This window comes from Tachypleus tridentatus, chromosome 12 (genome assembly GCF_004210375.1).
Source record: "Tachypleus tridentatus isolate NWPU-2018 chromosome 12, ASM421037v1, whole genome shotgun sequence".
In the NCBI taxonomy this organism is placed as follows: domain Eukaryota; kingdom Metazoa; phylum Arthropoda; class Merostomata; order Xiphosura; family Limulidae; genus Tachypleus; species Tachypleus tridentatus.
This window is the reverse complement of record NC_134836.1, coordinates 10189088-10211265: the sequence shown is the minus strand read 5'-3', so window position 1 is coordinate 10211265 and position 22178 is coordinate 10189088. Positions and strand designations below refer to the sequence as shown.

General features: G+C 32.9%; 1 protein-coding gene across 10 annotated transcripts in view; it reads left to right on the top strand.

The window, feature by feature from the left end:
* Nucleotides 1–22178, top strand: part of LOC143234247 (endophilin-B1-like) — a 41630-nt gene that overhangs the window by 2883 nt on the left and 16569 nt on the right. For 5 of the 10 annotated variants that reach the window (XM_076471459.1, XM_076471466.1, XM_076471465.1 and 2 more), the window contains exons 4-7: nt 2639–2772; nt 6590–6682; nt 19262–19297; nt 20258–20347. In XM_076471459.1, coding sequence (XP_076327574.1) covers nt 2639–2772; nt 6590–6682; nt 19262–19297; nt 20258–20347 — 353 coding nt within the window. Of the gene's footprint in view, nt 1–2638; nt 2773–6589; nt 6683–19261; nt 19298–20245; nt 20348–22178 lie in introns of all 10 variants that reach the window. The other 5 variants (XM_076471462.1, XM_076471468.1, XM_076471463.1 and 2 more) reach the window with 3 other exon arrangements.

The following is a 22178-nucleotide window of genomic DNA, read 5'->3' as shown; positions in this document are numbered from 1 at the left end:
AAGTGGCTGCAAGCTGCCTATTGACCTAATGAAAGTGAAAGAGGTCCACATATGACTTGTGACCTTCTTTAAAATCATAGGAAAAAACTTTCAGATCATAGTTGCCATCTTATGATCTATTTTTCATTCTTCAATTTTTCTTTTTATTCTGCCATCAAAGGTTTAATATCAACATTAGGCCCCTTGTTTCAAAAGGAAAGGGACATGGTGCTAATTCTGAAGAACATCTTAAGGTGGTTTTTATATTGAAAACAATTAGTAAGGTTAAACTATTATGTAGTAAAAGGAACAGGATTATTAGAAGTACTTTACTAGATACTTCCACATTAATAAATTATTGCTTAATTCTACAACTTTTATATTTCTGAAGTGAAATTTTATGTCATCTGTGTAGGTAAAGCCCAACACAGGGCTTTATATGTATGTAAATTAGTTGTGCTCCAAGAAGAATGTTAGAATTGAACATAGTTTGAATATTCTTTTGGGTTATGTTAGTACAATAATTTTGTATTTTACCATTCTTAGTTATCTTAATCACTAAACAAATGCTATTATCTTTATTTTCTTTCATGGGTAAATTTGCAATAATGAGCCATAAACAAAATAAAATTTAAAAATAGACATTCATCTGGCCATAATCAGTGGAGGTGATACCTCAGTTGTTCACTGTGATGACAAGACCTTACAATTTGATATGCAAATGTATAACTGTATTTTGGATTTTGTAGAATTCTGTATTAGTGGCTGTCTAATCAAAAGCAATATTAATCTGTTCATGTTTAGTACTTAAAACATTGATGTCAGACAGGCTAATTTGATAAGATAACTTGTAGGCCTACTTATGGAAATGTCATTTGACAATGCAAACTGCTAGGTATGGTAGTGAATCTGCAATACATTGTTTTCAAGTGTATATGCACTTAAGAATGTGGATTCCCATGGTATTATACTTTTTTTTCTTTATCAACCCTGTCCTGTATATCACTACTTGTATTTTTCCATAAAATGTTTCTCTTTTAAAAAACAAAACTATGATGAACATTAAGAACTTAATTATCTCAGTTTTCAACAAAAGCTTTGCCAGCATTATCAATTAAAGATCCAAACTAATGTTTAGCACTTTACATTTAACATACTTAATCTACTTTTACATATTTTTTTTTCCTTTTAATAATTGGTAAAACTTTCCTACATTATCTTCTTACTCTTTATCCCAGTTAATTAATGATAAATGGTAAATCTTTCATGGTCTCAAAATTTGCTTTCTAAAATTAGGAATTAAAATTTAATGTCTTTTTAGCTCTGCAGGTGAATGATCTCTCTTCCCTCGTATATTCTCATCCAGCTCTTGTAATTGCATCCCTCATTAGTGGTTAAATATAAATTTGTATTGTATACTCTGTGATCATTTGGTGTAGAATGATGTTTTTGTTTCACAACTTAATGCAGTACCTATCAGTATGTCTCAAATTGAAGTCTTCCATAATTACTGCATTGGCATTTTTATGAGTAATAACTTAAATCTGGATATAAAATTTTTCCATTGATATAATCTGTCTGATTGGGTGACTTATAACAATTGTTATTCAACCTCATTTTTCAAATACTTTACCCATCTTGTTTTTACCATGGTTTTCATATTTTTATATTAATTTACCAAGCTTTTTAACTGCTGAACAAGTTTAGTTTAAAACCATCTTTAACAAATGTATTTAAAGCTTTTTGCTTTCAAGGTGTAGCTGTTAATCTTTCATTTAAGTCTTGGTTTTGCTAAGTGATTAGTTTCTTTGTCTCTTCTAAAGGAGCTGTCTCTAAACTAGTTCACGTCTGTTTATATACCTAAACTTGTGAAAGCATTCTTTATAGTTTAGGATTTTCTTCTGATTTAGAATTTTTAACGTTTTTTTACTTCTACATGCATTACAAAAAAGAGGAATGTCCCTGGGTACCAGCACATAATCTGTCTGTATACTTAACAATTCCCACTACTACAACACAAACAATGTTAATTTTCAAGAACATCATAGGTTTTGCTAATGAAATATATAACACTGCATATATCCTCATCTTGTAAAATTTATGACATTTAAAAACTAGAACAAACTCACTCCACAGTTTGCAAAATTGAGAACTGTCACATCTGTGACTTTGAAATGATTTGAAACACTCTCATGTTTTATCATTATTAATTATCAAAGAATTAAATATGTATAACTTTATCAGATGCATTGTAATGTTTAAGTAAGTACTTGTATATGGAAAAGCCTTCATTTTTAAATGTGTATTTAACAGTTAATTTCTACACATACAGTAATTGCTTTGCCATTATCCTGAAAAATATTCTTTCTTGCAATAAATTAATGCTAGATTTGTTTTATATTTACATAATGAAAATTTCCATCACCCGAAAATTAATGAGGTATTTTTTAAAATTCTTTGTGCTCTGATATTTTTGTGAAATTTAGTTTTGAATAATTGTTTCAGTCTTTAATCTCGTGAAAAGTTTTGTGATAAGTCTCTTATTTTTATATATAAAACAACATTAAGTCATTGCTGTTACCTACGTATCAAGTTCAATATATATCTTAATACTCTATAGACCAGTTTAAAACTAATTTTTATTCAATAAATTTTTCAGGTAGTACATTAATAAAAGTTGGACAAACTCAACAGAAACTAGGTCAAGCAGAGAAAGAATTTATACATTCAGTAAGCACTGGCTTCATTCGGCCATTGCGTGGATTTTTGGAGGGCGACATGAAAACTATTCAAGTAAGCTGACACAATATAAGTTTTTTTTTTAAATTACAGTAGTAGGTCATAATGGACATTATTTGACTAGTAAATGAATAAATATTATTCATGGTTATTTGAAATTTAATCCGTAATATTTATTTAACATTGTAGACATAAAGTACATTTTTTTTTTGCTGGCAGTTAATTCTGGGAACTTGCTAGTAGACACTAACCAGTAGCATGTATAATTTAGAACTGCAAAAGGACAATTTGAATAGGAACTGATGTATATTTTATACCTACAAATTAAACAATTTAGTAATGTGATATTTAAAATATTTTCATCGAACATTTTGTTGTTGAGCTTGCAGTTGAGAGTTCTTGTTGTTTAAACTTCTAACAGGTTTAATATTATTTTAATATCTGTTTGTTTCAGTTTAATATATATTTATAAATGTATATAATTTATTATTGTTAAATGTGTATTGCTCAAGTCCTGCCTGTTCTTTAACATTGTAGAAGATTCTTAAGGGTAAGAATCAACAATATATTGTTGTCAAGCAAACTTTTGAGAATGTTGCTAAAGTTTTTAAATTGATGTGGGGAGAAAGTAACAGAATATTGCTGATCAGCTACTGTTAACTTACTATAAGCCTTGGAAGCTGTAATTGTGACTTAATGCTTAGTAATTGGAAGATTACAGACATTTGACCAGGAACTTTTATAGATTTTGAACATTCCAAACTTTGTATGTTAGTATTTATATGAGGACTAACCAATTGGAGTTGAGTGATAAAGACAAGTTAGAAACTCAAACAAATTGATCTTAAACAAGCCCACATTGGAGCTGAGAAAGAAAATCCTGTATTGAAGCTCAGAAAGAAAAAGACTCTATCGAAGCTGAAAGAGAAAGTTAACATCTAAATCACTTAGGGCATATTGATCAGAATAAGTAACCATGGACAGAAAAACTGTACAGATTAATGGAGGAATGCTTTGATTTATTGAATGCATTTTAGATTTCTTTTATAATCTAATTTTCTTAATGATTTTCTGAAGATTATCAGATTCCAAACTCTTCCATTATGAAAGTGAGATTAATTGACTTAATTTCCAGGGCAACTTTTGTTAATAAAATGTGAAAATAGTAGCAACTTTTCAATTTTCAAGTACCTGTTTGTTTTTTATTGATTTATGCAAAATAAAAGAGAGGCTTACATAACTAGTCTGTGGTCTCTTTTAAAACCAAGAATAAACCCTGTCTGGTGTTGGTTCTTTATCTATTTTTAATATCCACTGGCCCCCAATAGACCAATATCTTCTAAATTTTTTACGTATATATTAAGAACCTGAATATGACCTAGTAAGTTCAAAATGTTGTTCTTTCCTTATCAATCAAAGTGTTAAAACCCATACCAGCCATTCTGAGATACATATGTGAGACTCATTATATCAGACAATGTATTGCTGAATTCTGTTAACCTAAATTAGAAACAATGAAAAAGATAGTACAGAAGGTAAATACACTGAAAGAAAACTTAACTTAAAATGTAAACACAATAAAAAAAAAAAAGTGTCTAATGTGGTGCCTTTACTGGAGAGAGAGAGAGATATAGGTTTACATTTTGTGATAAGTTGTATTCTGTAGCAAAATTGAACTAAATTCTTTCAGTTTGAGAATGCTAAACATTATATACTGATGGCAATAGTTCCATCCTTCTCAAGATAAATGTGATACTGTCATTCTTAGTTCGAAACAAGCTATAAAATTTGCATGAAAGCATCACTTGCATATTGCCAAAACACTTGTTATCTTTTTAGATTCTTATGTATCAGTTAAAGAACAAAGCATACCAATCTATGTGTATTACAGATTTAACATGAAACCCAGCATCTAGTTTTCACATTATTTTCTTTCCAGAATGTGACCAAAGCATTTGCTCTATATATATAGAGCAGATAATATCTGTAGCAGTGAGACAAGTACAGAGTGAAGCCAGAAATATAAAATGGCTTGTACATTAAAACAAGTATTTGTTCTTTTGTCTATATTAAGCCTTTTCATCATATAAACAAAACAAAGAAGTCATTAGGAACCACTTAAGGAGCAGTATACTATATGATTCATACTTTATATTGGTGAAATTGTGACAACCACATTCACAAATATCCAAGAATCAACAGGACTAATGTATAGACAAGCACTGTATATGAACATAAGTGTAACAGGTGCTCCACAAAATATATTGAGAAAACTAGGCTTCTGTAATGACAGATGTGAAAAACAGTTTAGGGAGTTTAACTGTTGGATAAGGGGTGACAGCAAAACTAACACTTATTAACTTTTGTTTACATACAGAAAATATAAAGAAGCATTAATCAAGAAATGTAGAAACCACAGGTTTAAATACAAAGAGGTTGCTAAGTTTAAATTACTATTATAATTTATTAACTTTTGTTTGTAAGATACAATTTTGGGGCATTGTAGTATCTTGTCTAGGTTACTCACCTTGAGTATTCTTTAAGTCATAGTGTTGCTTATTTCTGTTTTGACAATATTCTTACTTGCATAGCCATTTTCTTCATGGGCTTGGCAGTACGAGTTGTGTTGCCGTAAAAGCATTGCCAAAAGAGCTAAACAAAATTCTTGAAAAAGTGACGAGTTCTTTCAGATTTGAAGTTGTTTTGTTGTGTAAAACAATCTTATCATAACTAATTCTTAAGGCTGAAACCTCTGTATTTGTGTAGTAATTTTCATTTCAAAAAGTTGAGCAACCTTCAGCTTTCTCTACTATTTTTAGTCTAGTGGGACTTTAATAAATTTTACTTTTTTTTTACTACAAGTAAACAAATTTAATATTTTGTTGTTGTAAGTTTCAACAGACTTCACATGTATATAGAACATTTAAAAGTTCATTTTACACACTTCTTTTAATGAAGAATGAGTAATCCATAATTTTATTACTTTTTTCTGAATTAAATCATTAGAAAAGATGCTGATATTACTTAGTGTTTTGAGATTATGAAATGATTTGGGAATATAAAAAAATTTAACATTTTTAGCTTTGAGTGTTATAATATTCTATATTTTTACACTTTTTAATACAGTTGTTTTATTACATTTATCAAATATAGTAAATTTAAAAGTTTATACTTTTTAACAGTTTAGGTAATTTACATAGGTTTAATGTTTAAAGGTTTTACTTCTTGCTGCCTTGAGATATTACTTTCTGATTTTAATTACTATATTTACAGGAATATAATACACATTTTTTTCCTTTACATACCTTCTGAAAAATTGACTACTTTATATTTTTGTGTGTGCATTTTTATTAGGCATTTTACTAGAAGCTGCTGTCACCAAAAAACTGTTAAAGTTTTCAAAAATAAACTTTCATATCTGATGCAATGGATGTGTCATGTGATGACATGCTGCAGAAATCAGAAAAGAATGATGCAAAAATTTAAGGAAGCAAATAAAATGAATCCCACAGTAATGACAATTCTACAGATGATGAAGATTAATGATTAACTTAGTGTATTTGATAGTTATTTCGGAAATATTCAATACATTTTCTAGGACTTGTTTATGTGTTAAAAAACATCTTTAATTTAACCTTTCAAAACTGGGTGCTCATTATGTGCAAGCAGATACACTACGCTGAAATGTAGCAGTCGTCAGGCCAGAAATTGAAGAAACTTGCTGAAATTTTAAACAAAATACTTGAATTTTGGTAATTTATTGTCACGTTACACTTTGTTAATGTTGTTTAGGTTCAAACATATAGAACTACATGTGTTTACCCCAGAAAAATACAACTTAAACAGTTTGTGTTTTCGTGCTGTTCTTTAGAAAGAGAAGAAGATTTTAGAATCCAAAAGGCTTGACTTAGATGCCTGTAAAAGTAGGCTAAGGAAAGCAAAATCTGTGGAAGCCCAAGGAAATGTGAGTTGTTTTTATGCTTTAATTTTATGCTAAATTGTATCATTTATAAAGCATTATAACTTGCTTAAACCTTCTCATATAAAATTAATACATTAAGTTTCTTTGATGAATGTCAGGAATGATTTCATCACAGTGTCCAAAAAATGTAGTATGAACTAAATGGCTAGCATTTATCTCTTATTTTCACCTCTCCCCTTGGTGTGGATTCCTGTAAGTGGTGAGGGGACCTCCCAGGGAAGGTTCTGTTCTTTCAGTTTACCTCCTCTGGGATCTAAACATCCACCCATGTGTTTGCCATGCGTGGCAACCTATGAAGAGGAGGAGAGGATCCTGGTGGTTGAGGGGCCCAACCAAAACACACTACTTTGGCCTTGAATTCCTGTAGACGGGCAGCCTTGGGGTGACTCCCTTGGGTCAGTTGGCTGATCCACTTGGGCTAGGGTCAACCAAGTACCAGCATTGGATGTTCTGAATAGGTGTTGTGGACATTGTATCTGATGCTGGTGTTTGGGTATAGTGCTCATGAAACCTTGGCATTACTACAGTGTCCTTGTTTGACATTGTAGTGCATCCCCTCGTAGGGCTCCATGGTGAGTGGGGTCAATGGGCACCAAAATTTCCCTTTTTTTTGTTATGGATCCTCCACATAAAAACTTTAAACAGTGAAAAAACAGTCTTATAGGTAAACGACCACATCTTGAAGATTCTGAGTAGCTATCTTCAACATCTGTAACACTTGTTGTACCTCATTTTCTTATCCTACATTATCTTTCAGACAAACCTTTAGGTCAAATGTCTCTCTTTTTCATTCAGAAGGAACTAGAGGGACATGCTGGCTCTCCAAAATCAGTAAAGAAGCTTCGATCTGGTGACATATTGGTGGAAACGTCCACATCTCAACACAGTGAACTCCTCTTGCATTCAAAGGCAATTGGGGATATACCTATTAAGGTTGCACCTTATGCTACTTTGAATTCATCATGAGGAGTTATTGTCGAGAGAGATTTGAAGAACATCCCTGAGTCACATTCTCACTGGTTGCTCTACTCAAGAAGTTTCTGCAGTGAAGCATATCTCCACTTGCAAAGATGGAATTAAGATGCTGACCAGTATCCTTCTTCTGACATTTACATCACCACATCCACCTGCCATCGTCAAGGCAGGTTATCTTAATTGCAGGGTATAGCCATACGTTCCAAACCCTCTCAGATGTTTCCAGTGTCAGCAATTTGGTCACTCAAAGATGTCATGTCACGGTTCCTTAATGTGTGCTTGTTGCGGTGGCAAGGACCATGATGCCTGTGAGTGTGAAACGGACCCTCATTGTGTTAATTGGAATGGCTCTCACCAGTCCTACTTTCGCTCCTGCCCTAAATGGTTGGTGTTGGTCTCCCTGGCAGGTTATGATAATTACCATTATGATACAGAAAGTATTTTACAACTTCTCTTACTCTGGTTTCTCTCTTCATATTATAGATGAGATGTCAACATTGGTTTTATGCTTTTTCTGTTTTTCAATGCTGTTTTGTTTTACCTTCATTTCTTTTTATGAATTTTACTACATTTACTTTATTTTTACCTTTTTACCAGACGTTTGGCCCAGATAGCCTAGCTGCTTTGTGCTATAAAACACTAAATCAACCAACCAAACAACCAACCTAAATGGTTGGAAGAAAAAGAGGTGCAGCATTTGAAAATGATTCATGACTTTACTTATTCTGAGGCTCAAAAGTTGCTGTCTACCACTTCATCTTGGATGTATACTGTAGTTCCACAACTACAGTAGGAGTGCAGACAGATCTCTCTGTGCCTCCAAAAGAATCATACTCAAAACAAATGAAAAGTCTTTTTACCTCCATGGTTAAAAAAGTTGATGAATCAACTTCAACACCCATCTTTATCCCTTATTACATACATTCCAACAAATCCCAAGATCCACTTCCTTTGGTTTTGGGTACGGGCATTTCCTCAGATACATCTTCTTCTCCCACCTCAAGATGCAAAATGATTCTTCGTTCATTTCCTCAGTCACTGTAATATCTTTCCAACAGCAAAGACCTGCCCAATTGGCCCAGGGCAGGATCCATGGAGGTTGATAGACCTCCCTCGAATAAGGACAGTAAGTAAAAAAAAAAAAGGTTGTAAATAGAAGGGTTCTCCACCCAGTTTGCCTACACGTAAAGAAAAATGGCCCCCTTGATACAATGAAACTGTCAAGGTTTTATGTTCTAATCTGGATGACATCAAATCACTGATTGCTTCCTTCCATCCTGTATGCCTTTCCTTACAGAAAACATTTTTGGAACCTGCAGATACAGTTGCCTTTTGACAGTTTTCTTTGTACAGAAATGACAGGCTGTGTGATGGACGAGTGCATGGAGGGATGGCACTGTTGGTTGATCAGCATGTGCCTACCCTGTCTTTGTCACTCAACACATCCTCAGCAGCCATAGCCATCTGTGTTTCCTTGGGTAATACCATCTCTGTTTGTTCTCTCTACCTGTCCCCTGGAGAGACATATGATCAATCAGACCTTGATGCTCTCGTTGAACAGTTGCCGTCTCTATTTCTAATCCTGGGGGACTTTAATGGACATAATCCCCTCTGGAAAGGTGCTAATATTGATATGAGGGGTTGCTCTGTAGAGGGTATGCTTTCTGATCACAATTTTTTCTTTACAGTACTGGTTCTTCTAATTATTTCCATGCACCTAGTCAGTGCTTTACTGCTATTGATCTCTCAATCTGCTCCCTCTTCATTATTCTCCCCTCTTTCATGGAGGGAGGGTTGACAATAATCCATGAGGCAGTGATCATTTTCCTATAATTTTGAGAGAGACCATCTGACCCGCATGCCCCAGTGGAAGCTAGATCATGCAAACTGGCCTTCTTTCACTGCTCTCACGGAACTTGATCCTCCCATCGTTTGTAAGCCATCAGTAGACGACTATGTGGCAGCAGTAATTGACTGTATTATACAAGTAGCTGCTCAATGTATTCCTAAAACCTCAACACATTTTCCACAATATCCTCATCTGTGGTGGAATCCTGCCAGCCATATGGCACAGAAGGCTCAAAAACGGGTCTGGGATATCTACTTTCCATAGATATCCCACACTCTCGAACCTCATTGCTTTCCAGCAGGCCTGTGCACATGCTAGGTGGGTAAGACGTCAATGCCAGAAGGAATCTTGGATTAAATTCACACCAGCATATCTTCTACCACCATTTACAAAGTCATATAGGACAAGATTCGAAAGGTCAGTGGGCAGTTTAATTCTGTCTCCCTCTCGATCATGCTCTCTGATGGCCAGGAAGTAGCTGATACCAAGAGCATCACTGATACTCAAGGTGAAAGCTTTTGCTGGGTATCTAGCACTTCTGCTTCTTGCTCCACCTTCTTAGCCATCAAGACTCAGCCAGAACAATCACCTCTTTCCTTTCAAGCTGATTGTCTCTATGACTATAATCGTCCCTTTACACTGGTGGAACTCAAACTGGCCCTTCATTGGTCTGTTAGTACATCAGTTGGACCTGATGATGTACATTATGAAATGCTGTGCTATCTACCTCCTGCTTCTCTTGCTATTCTTCTGATTGTTTTTAACTGGATCTGGCAGGAGAATGTTTTTCCTGATGTCTGGTGCCAGGCTACTGTCCTACCGTTCTCTAAGCCTGGGAAGTATCCCAAGATTTCTTCAAACTACCATCCAATTGCTTTGACGAGTTGTCTCTGTAAGACCATAGAAAGGATGGTTAATACTCATCTTGTTTGGTTCCTTGAATCAAACAACCTCCTCTTGCCCACCCAGTGTGGATTCCGACAGTGTGGATTGGACATGGACCACCTGATTCTACTTGAAACGTCAATCAGAGAAGCCTTTCTCAAAGGAAAACATCTTGTATTAATATTCTTTGACATTGAGAAGGCTTACAATACAACATGGAGGTATGGCATTTTGCAAGACCTCCATCTATATGGGTTATGTGGCCATTTGCCCATTTTTATTAAACATTTGTTAATGGAGAGGAGATTCCAAATTTGTGTGGGTTCAACACTTTCCTGTTCAGGAACTTGGAGTCTCTCAGTTCTGTGTTTAGAGTGTCACACTTTTCAGCATAAAAATTAATGCCATTACTGAAAAACTCCTCACTGTTGCAAACATGCTCTTTTCTCGATGACTTTCACATCTCTTGTCACTTGTTGAATGTGAGGTACATTGAGCAGCAACTACAGACTGCCCTCAATTGTTTGGTGAAGTGGATCACAGCAAACAGCTTTAACTTCTCTCTCTCTAAAACCATTTGCATGCACTTTTGCTGCCAACGGGGTATTCATTCTGATCCTGAACTCAGTATCGGTGAAGTTGTGCTACCTGTGGTCCCTGAGACAAAATTCTTGGAGCTTATCTTTGACCGTAGGCTGACCTATATACCACACATCAAGCACACGGGTCAAATGTACAAGAGCACTGAACATTCTCTGTGTTCTTTCTTCCACCACTTGGGAAGCGGATCGATGTTCTGTGCTAAAGATATATTGTGCTTTTATTCGATTGAAACCTGACTCTGGATTGCTGATCTATGGCTCTGCTAGATCCTCTGCCTTAAAGATGCTGGACCCCATTAGTCATCAAGGATTTTGACTTTGCACTGGAGTTTTCTGCACTTCCCCAGTCCAGAGCTTATACATAGAGTCTCATGAACCTTTGCACCTCCATCATTTGCAACTGTCTTTACTATATGCTTTGAAACTTTGTTCCTTTCCAAAGCATCTCACCTGGGGTTGTGTTTTCCTTTCTTGGTGGGCCATATGTTTTCAGAATAGATGATCTGCCGATGCTCCTTTTGGCCTTTGTATCCAGGCACAGTTTGATGACTTGGGTCTTGTTCTTGGATAACATTGCTGTATCCACTGGCCAGCCCATCTTACCATGGCTTCTTACAGTCCCCAATTGTGACCTATCTTTCAGTCATCTGAGAAAAGCAGATACTTCTAATTGGAAATAGTGTCTGCTATTTGCTGAACATCTTTCGAACCATCTTTCCATTTCCATTTATACAGATGGTTCGAAATCAGGTGACTGTGTGGGCTCTGCCATGGCTTGTTGTGGTTCGGTGGTTGTGAACAGAAACCCCTCTACAGCTTCTGTGTTCACTGCTGAACTGTAAACCATTTCTCTTGCCCTGGATCACATAGAAGCTAAGCAGTACTCAAACTACACTATTTGTATTGACTTGCTTAGTTCTTTACTGGCTCTGGAATCGCTTTATACCTTGTTCTCACCGATATTCAAAACCAACTGGTCCATTTCTCTTTAACATCTACTTCTATCCAGTTTTTCTGGATACCGGACCATATTGGTATTCGCGGGAACAAGCTTTCCAACACAGCAGCTAAATCTATCTGCTCTGGCACTATCACTGCTGTACCTGTTCCATACATGGATTATGGTCCTGTATTCAAGGCTTGGCTCTGTGCCAGCTGGCAGTCGACTTGGAGTGAGCTACGTGAAAACGAGCTTTTCCAAATAAAACCCTATATTGGACTTTGGCCGTTTTGCTTCCATAAGGATTGGAAAGAGGAAGTTATTCTAACTAGTCTGTGCATTGCTCACAGTTTTTTAACTCATCATTTTCTTTTATCTGAACTGATGCACCAATGTGTTTTCTGTATAACACTCAGGTCACAATAAGCTACATCTTACTTTCTTGTCATCATTATGACTCTCAATGGCAGCACCATTTTAAACATGTTCTGTCCCAAGGTTTGTTCATAACGTTAGACATTGTTATTGGTGATGGTGACACTGTCCACCTTGTTACTGTTTTTAGTTTTTTAAAGACCATTAATCTTTTTAATGCCATTTATACATTAGACCTTTTTTAATGTGATTCCATTTTTAAGAATCAAAATCCATCTAGTTCAATTTGAAATTAGAAAATGGCTGTAAAGTTCAATAACTCGAAACCAGGACTGGAAAGGCCAACTTTAGTTGACTAATGCTGCTTTTTGAACTACCTGTGAGTCATCCTGGTGAGTTATTATTAACATTTTGCTAAAAGTCTTTTAAAACTTTTATTACTTTAGTTTTTGAAACTGGCCATAATGTCAAATAATTCAGAACCATGACTGGAAAGGCCAACTTTAGGTGACTGATGGTGGTTTCTATACCTACCTGCTAGTCTTACTGGCAAGTTATGATAATTACAATTATGCTACAGAAAGTCCTCTACAACTTGTATTACTGTAGTTTTTCTCTTAACATTGTAAACTAGATGTAAACATTGGTTTTATGCTATTTTTGTTTGTTTTTTTAAATTTTGTTTTGTTTTACCTTAATTTCCTTTTATGAATTTTACTAAATTTACATTAATTTTAACGTTTTTGCAGATGTTTGGCATAGATAGTTTCGCTGCTTTGTGCCATAAAACACTAAATCAACCAACCAACCAACTAACCATTTTCACCTCTTACGTGGCCTGGCATGGCCAGGTGGTTAGGGCGCTTGTAATCTGAAGGTCTTGGGTTTGAATCCCTGCTACACCAAACATCCTCTCCATTTTAGCCATGGGGGTCTTATATTGTGAAGGTCAATCCCCTTATTCATTGATAAAAGAGTAGCCCAACAGTTGGCAGTGGGTGGTGGTGATTATTCCTTCCCTCTAGTCTCAGTGCTGAATTAGGGATGGCTAGCACAGATGGCCCTCATGCCACTTTGTGAGAAATTCAAAGAACAAAAAACAAACCTCTTACATACTCCATGACTCTTCCCTTTTTTGGTCAATATTTTCCCAACAAATAATTTTGTCTATAATGTTCAGTCCGTGTAAAAGATTTTCCAAGTCTAAAGTGCAGGTATAGTTCTTTCCTGGATAGAGAACAAAGCGCTGATGGAGAATGCTTTAAAATATGTTTATCTTTGAGTTAGATCATCATTGGAAGATAATATGAAATCTGGATTTGATTTTGATGATGATTTTCTGTCCTTTATATTTTATTTAGCTTACTTTGTGAATTGGTTTTCAATTAATTTTCTCAATACTTGGATTTGTCATGTTGTCAAAGGTTATATGATGACCCCCACACACAGTTGTTTTCTGGAAGCCCCATCTGCAGATTCAGAATATGAGGATGACAATTAATTCATTTTTTAAAGATCTGTCTTTCAGAATAGTGGTGGTATCTTTCTTCGAAATCATTCATGATGAATTTAATGTTTTGGTGAAATTCATGAAATCAAAAATCATGTAAGAGTACTCCTTGCTCATGATTCCAACATAAAACATGTCCTCGTGTATTTATTGTGAAACATATATGGGGCAAAAGCTGATTTGTTAACCTCGAGGTTACTGGCTCCTAATATTGGAAAGATATAACTCTTGTAATATTTTGTTATAAAAATAAAGCTAGGAGATAAAATTGTTTGGAATTTGAGCTTTTCTAACAAAAACAATCTTTTCTACTATTTCTATTAAAATTCATTATTTATTATAGTTTTTTCCACTTAAAATCTGAATGGTTTAAATGCAAGTTACTTTTTATGGTGTGTGCGCATATATATATATTTTTTACAATTTTCATGTTTCATATACATAACTTCTAGAACCTTATGATGCACATTACAAATCTTTTTAGGGTTAGTGTTTGTATTTTGTCAATTTCTCTACCATATCACTAATTGTAGCTCTTATCATCAATATACACTGTAATAAAATGTTTAAAAGTAAGAAAGGGGAATATGTACATTGATTTTAATGCTTTTTCACACAAATTATCTTCATTGAGTTATATCCATAATTTTATTTCTTTACGTTTTTGCTCAGTTTATTTTTAATGTGCTATTTCCTCTCCTGGTTTTATTCTCACTTAGTTAGGTAAGTCTTACAGATTAAGACAGTTTGAATTATATTTTAAAAATTTATAAATATTTAAAATATGAGTTTTAAAACACATGCAATACTTAATTAACTAAAGTATTAAAAAACATCTAAATACAATGTACTGTCTCTAACTATACCATAATTAGACAAGAAACCATTATAATTGCTATAATCAGTCAAGCAGACATCAATATTACAGGCAGTTATATCTGCTTAAATACAAAAACTGTAAACCAATTTAAAATTAACCATTTGTGAAGTGTATAGGGTAAACTGAGCTCTTTCTAATGACTATATACACTTGGGTCAACTAACTACATGTATGTTGTAAATCCCATGGCAAAGTATAGATGGAGGACATGGCACCCATCAAGGGTTAGCAAAAATGTATATTTGTTTTCCATTGAATGCTCCTGTAATATTTTGTATCTTGTATGCCAAAAGGGCATGTAGATCAACATCATCTAGATATTCACATACATGGTAAGTTTGTGTATTTACCTCAGCTCCTACTAACATGGAGATTTTCCATAGTTTGTAGATTACATGAAAAAAATGTACAGTTTAAATATTTCTTTCGTTTTAAACATAAGATTTAAAACTTGTATAACATAAAAATTCAAATTATATCATACATTTTAGTATTAGTTTCATTAACCTACACCCAATAGTAAAGTGGTTTAACTAAATTTTGAATGTAACTCAGTACCATATGCAAATAGAATTTAATAATGACACCAGGACCTATAGGGTTGGTAAAGTTACCATTATTATATATGTTATAATTCAAAGTATTATGTTATCTGTTTAATTTCCTTATTTAAAAAACAACAAATCTTTACATAAAAATATATATACTTTTTGTTTTTGTCGCATGATGATTGAGAAATCACAACTTTGTTCTTATTACCTGACGTACATGTACCTTTTAATTTAAATATGCTATTTCAAGGAACATTACATAGTGAACAAACAGAACAGTCATCAGAGATAACCAAAAATTTTGTTAAATAACTAAATGCTGTAAAATTTAGTGGCTGAGGCTGTCCTTTGAACAACCAAATTATTTCGAACCTCAAAGTTGTATGTATTGCATTGTACCAGCAACAAAGCATTGAAGCAGGAAGATGCAATGAAATGTAAGCAATGCAAGAATATTATTAAGAAAGTGATAACTTCCATGTTATTCTTATGTTTATACTAAACAGTTCTTCTGGCTCAGTGAAACTTCCAAACACACATACTGAATGGTTTCCATGAGGTGAAAGTTGCAACACCACAAGGGGTATATGTAACAGTTCAGTTTGAACTATGGAAGAAATTTACATTTAGCACCTTAAGGATTCATTAATTCTTAAGCATCACAAATAATTATAGTTGAAATATGACAAGATTAATCTTGTAATTGGAAGACCCTGTGTAGAAGTAAATGCAGTATCAAATTGGTGACTATGTTTTGTATACTACACTGTTTGACTTTTTCTGAACTATCAAGAACATGCAACACACCATGTGTAGAAGCAAATCTACTCATCCTGTAATAGGTGCTAAAGAAACAAAATATATTTGTTGCAATTTTAAAATACAAATTGTAGTTGAGTCAAACTACAATACCTCAGCATTAATCAGGAATTTTGTACCTGAATAACAATTCTATATGAAATGTAAAACAGTTATAAACTCTTAAGTAATTTCAGTAAACAGTTGACAGCTATATAAAATTGTCATACAAATAAAACTGCCAACACAGTTGAGAAAATAAGGCTTTTAGCTGTAATAATAAATTCAACTTGTCTAAGGAAAGTCTTAATTCATTTTTTCCCATTGCATAAATTTTGTTTGTGCCTGTTCAGTAGGTAGTTGGCTTAAAAGATCTCCATGGCATTCAATGACCCAACTTGGGGGAACATGTTTCTTCATACTTAAGTTTTGTGAGAGCTTGTTAAAACCTCCTTGAAGTCTTATAATGCCCATTGTTTTAGGCCTACCACTAATACTCATATTCTTCCTAAGAAATAAATAACTCTGAATTTAGATCGTGTTAAATGGCTTTGAGCACATAATTGGTTGTTTTTATTACCACAGCTAACTTTGTGTGACCCTATTGGCTGCTGTGATTCTGATAATTTAATTTTAATTGATATAGACTGGTGATATGTGCAGTAACACATTTTAAAACTATATTGTTGTGTGTAAACATGAATTATTTGTAACTGTAAAACCAAGTTTATGCTCTGAAATTTAAGTTAGAGTTTTAGCAAATTTTATTGTGGCCTAAACTGCATTTGATGTTTACACTGCTTTATACATGACACAAGATTGCAATTATTTATCAGCTGTTGCCATAGGTCCTTTGGCATATGGTGAACATGACTTGGTTTAGCCAGCAGAAGTGTGTGTTAACAGAGAAACTGTACAATTCAGTTTGTAAAAGCTAACTTTTATTATTTAATTTTGTAAACAATGGATCCATAATTAGCCCACTAAAAGCTCTCATGCATTTTTTGAAAGCAAAACACTGGAAACTGTTTATCAATACTGTCTACAAGGTTTTCATGAAAAGTAATTTGTGTTGATTAGAAATAGTTTAGAGACCATTTTCACTTCAACCAGCCAAGATTATTTATGCCCATACCTTTGAAAACATAGACAGGGACAGCTGTCAGTTTTCATTCAAAAGATATCTTTCAAAATGTTTAATGCATACTGGAGGGATTTACACATTTTGGTTTAAAAAGAAGAAAAAAATAAATTAGAGAAAAACGATATTTATACTTCTGATATAGATATACAACCTTTTTATTTTAACTAATGTTTTGCATTTGGGACTTTATCAAGGTTAGTATACACAACTTTAATACATCTTTTAAAGATTATGACATTAAATCTCAAAAGATGTTGAGGCAGTTGATATTATCAGGACTTATTTTTGTGATAATTCATTCTGCAGAATTGCTTTATCATAATTAACTCATTAGAAATTTAAATCAGAAACTATAAAAATAACATTTCAGATTGTCATTTTATTTTTTATTCCAAAAGTCACTACCTAAGAAGCCTTTTGTATGTTGATAAAACTCGATATAAGAGTTGGGAAGTCCCAAGATCTGTATGAAATGCTTTGTATCAGTGTAGTTTAATGACAAGTTAATGTATATTTATTTAAAAACTGTTATATTACAGAAATCTTATATATATATTATAATAAAACAGTATAGTGAGATCTTTGAACATTTATTGTAGTCTGACGTCCTATCCAATAAAAAGGAAACTTGTACAGATAGGACTTGCAAATAACATTGGTGTGTATCTAGCAAGTGGAGACAATTAAATGTGGAAGATGTATCTGTTAGAGTAGAACACAGAAAATGGTGGGCGTACACCATTAATGAGATTTAAGTTCTTTTTTTCAAGTCTGACATTTAAAATAAACTGACTTTTATTAAAGTTAAGAGTAGATGCGAGTTTCATTTTAATTTAAAACATCCTAAAATTAAATCCTTATTTGCTGAATAAAGCCAATGAAAGAAATGTGACTTTTCCTAAAAAAATTGAAAACCAATGAAAAAAGTTTAATGAAACTAAACCCCTGGTAAGGAAAACACCTTTCCTGATTATAGTGCAGAAACAAAGGATCCTGATGTGAAATTTACAAAACTAGGAAACAAGTCTGAACCATTAAATTATTTTCCATCTTCTTTTCATTTACAATGATCTTTGTTTTGGTTGTTATAATTGTTTAAAAATTACGTGAATATTCTTCTAATAAAAAGACATCAGGTAAGGCTATTTAGGACTACTGAGTGTGGTAAACTAGGGGTTCTATGATGGTTACTGTAGAAAAAGCTTTATTAATGTGTGTGTATCAGTAGAGATGTTACTCAAATGACACAAGCTCTCTTTAGCTAGAGTAAACAAATTGGGTTTGAAAAAAATGTTAGTTGGAAAAAGATTGTCTGTATTGGTATCAGTATAGGATTCAAGTTCAAGTTGTTTCTACTGGTCCTTATTTTCACTGTTTGTTAGTGTTTTATGTTACTTTGATTGTTATGTAAATGCATGTTGCAACTTGCTAATGTATTAAATGAAACTTTCTAATTAGTAATGCTCAAATAAATCCAGTTTTCCTTTTTTATTGTTATTTTACAGAAACTACGTTCATTATATATAAGTTTATGTAAATAGGGTTATGCTAGTTTTTTTTCTCCTTTTTTATGTAGAACAACACAGGTCAAACAGTTATAATCTTATTAAAATAGCATTTGTATGCATTTACATGATTTTAAATGCATATAAAAAATTCTAAGACAAAATATAAAAGCTTTTTAATGTCTTTTTTCAAGCAACATTTCACAACAGACTCTGTAAATTTATAATCCAAATTATAATTATAATTTTTAAAGTGTTATCGAAGTATTATGTAAAAAGTTTGTAAAAATTTATTGCAATTGTTTGGTTAAGTATTTTAAGTGTGAGAACAGAAAAAATTAGGATGGGGGTAAAAATGTCATTCTTGTTGGTACAGAAAGGGTTAAGGAGTTAGTTATATTAGAATTCAGTTGAGTTGAATTTCTTTACTTGTATGTATAATATAGCATTGTTGCCTGATAATTTTATATTGTTATGTATAAAGGAAATGCTCTTTATTAAATTATTTTATTGATGTTTCAATCATAATTTTTTTTTTTATCACAAGAATAAACCTGACATGATTCAAAGGGAGATTGAACAGGTAAAGTTAAATAAACATTACAATACGTGAAGGTAGATTTGTAGATACATTTTATGTTCAGGTAGTAATTTATATTAGTTGAGGTATTTTATATGTGTAATGTATTGAAAATTAGCTGTAATTAACTTGTAATATTTTTTGGCACTTGTTCAACTGGATTTGTACTGTCTGATGGATAAAATACAGCAGCTTCATAAAGTGATGTGGTGATCGGAGCCCTGAGAGAAGTAATAAACCATGTTTTGGGAGTGGGTAGATAGGTGGCATGGCAGTGTAATTTGTAAAGAATAAAATATTGGTAATGAAACAGCATATGAAGAAACTTACAATAAATATGAAGTCTATTCAGTAATTCAATTAGCCATTTGTCACTGAGTTGTGTTGTTTTCAGGAAATTCCACCCCTCATCAGTAACTGTGGGCAAGGGCAAGTCAATAAAATAATAATAAGCTTATAATAGTAATGGACTGTATATTGATGGTGTATTTAGTGTCTTTAGGTTAATCAGTTTAATTTTACTAATTTCTTCTATTACAAACAAGCTTTATTTGAAAGTGGTAACTAGTAGAGAAAGAGGGACTAGTGTGGTATGACTATGATTACAATGTGAGTTTTCTTCTAATTTCTAGTTTTGTATTTTGTTTCATATTTTTCATGATACTATAGTTACTGTTTTTGTCAATCTTAGTGCTGTTCAGGATTTTATCAACAAACCAGCTGTTTCTACAGTGTAAACAACCTTTACATATTTCTTTACTCAGTAAAATATATATTCAATAAAATATGTTTTATGGAGATTATATTAAAATAGAATCACTTAGAAGCTCACTATTAATTTTATGCGCTAGTTTATCACTAAATTTTAGTACAAAATATTGATTATTCCAGTAGTATACTTGATAGTTTGTATCTCTTGAAAAACATTGATTTCCGATAGTTACTCAGTAGAATGTTTCCCAGGCAGAACAAGAACTACGGGTCATTCAGTCTGAATATGACAGACAAGTAGAAATCACAACGCTGCTACTAGAAGGAATCAGTAGCTCACATGTGAGTCAATTTTATTTCTTACAAAACAGTAAAAAGGGTTTAATGCTAGGATTTGTAAAGTTTTCTAAAGCTTATTGGAGGAACTATTTAAATTATCCAAGAATTTTAAAATATTTTAAGAAAAATTACGTATATGTTTGTTTTTTATGTATTTTTATGATTTGCTTTTATATATTTAGATTCAACTACATTTACAGTTAAGTAACAAAACTCTTAATATTAAAAAGTATAGTATTTGAACTTTATTATTATGAATTGAAATTATTTGTAAAAAAATATAATAGTCATTTTACAGGCTAACAAATAGCTAAGAAAGCTGTACTGTGTAACTTCAATAGTCCAATGTATCTCAGAATGGCTGGTATGGGTATTAACACTTTTACTGATAAGGGGAGAACAACGTTTCGACCTTCCTAGGTCATCTTCAAGTGAAGAAAGAGAGAGCGTTTGAATGTGACCATTGACGGACACATCTAAGAGATGATTATAAACAGGTACCGGATCATATGGGACGTTGCAGGGATGTTATGTTGTTATTTAGTATAGGTATAAAGGTGTTGCTTTATATTGGTTTAATTTTGGTTCTATTTGCTGTATAAGTAGGGCTTCTATGATTTTGCATTTATTCATATCTGTTTCCCTACTTAATATCTGGGTGTATTCTATGGTTATGATCTGTTTATTTGATTCGCAGAGTTCAAAAACGTATGAAGGTTGTTTTTGTGTTCTTGAATCTAGTTTCCGTTTTTCTGCTTGTTTCTCCAATATAAAAGTCGTGGCAGTTTGTTGCATTGTATTTTATAAATAATGTTGGTGTTGTGTTTGTCAGTGTAGTTTTTACATAGTATGGACTTTTGTTTTGTACCTGGTTTTTGAATAAATTTGGTGTTTACTGGAATGTAGTGTTTTGTTATAAGTTTTTTCCAAATGTTGGTTATTTTTTTGTTGATGTCGGGAACATATGGTTTTGCAGCAGTATAAGGTTTTGTAATTTGTTGTATCTTGGGATTTATTGTTGTTTGTAAACACCAAATTTATTCAGAAACCAGGTATGAAACTAAAGTCCATATTATGTAAAATCCACACTGACAAACACAATGCCAACATTATTTATAAAATACAATGTAACAACTCCCACGACTTCTATATTGGAGAAATAAGCAGAAAAATGGAAACTAGATTCAAAGAACACAAAAAAAACAACACCTTTACACGTTTTTGAACATTGCAAATCAAATAAACACAACATAACCATAGAAAACACCCAGATATTAAGTAGGGAAACATATATAAACAAATGCAAAATCAAAGAAGCCCTACTTATACAGCAACTAAAACCAAAATTAAACCAATATAAAGGAACACTTTTATACCCATACTAAATAACAACATAACATCCACCTGCAATGCCCCCTACAATCCAGTAGCTGTTTATATTCTTGTCTCTAAGACATGTGCCGACAACGGTCTTATTCAAACACTCTCTCTTGCTTAACCTAAAGATGACCTAGGAAGGTCGAAACATTGTTCTCTCCTTATCAGTAAAAGTGTTAATACCCATGCCAGCCGTTCTGAGATACACTTTTATTTCAAGTGGGTTTCTCGTCATCAAGAATTCAATAGCCCAAGGACTGCCAACTTTTGTTTTGGTGCATGTATTTGTTAGAAATGCTGATCAACAGTTTCTTGTTGCATAAAATTATTTTTTATTTGTGTATAAAATAATAGAATATGTAGGGATTTGGGATATATAATATGTATGGATTTGGGATACATAATATGTAGGGATTTGGGATATATAATGCTATGATCAAAATTGCCAATTTTTCCT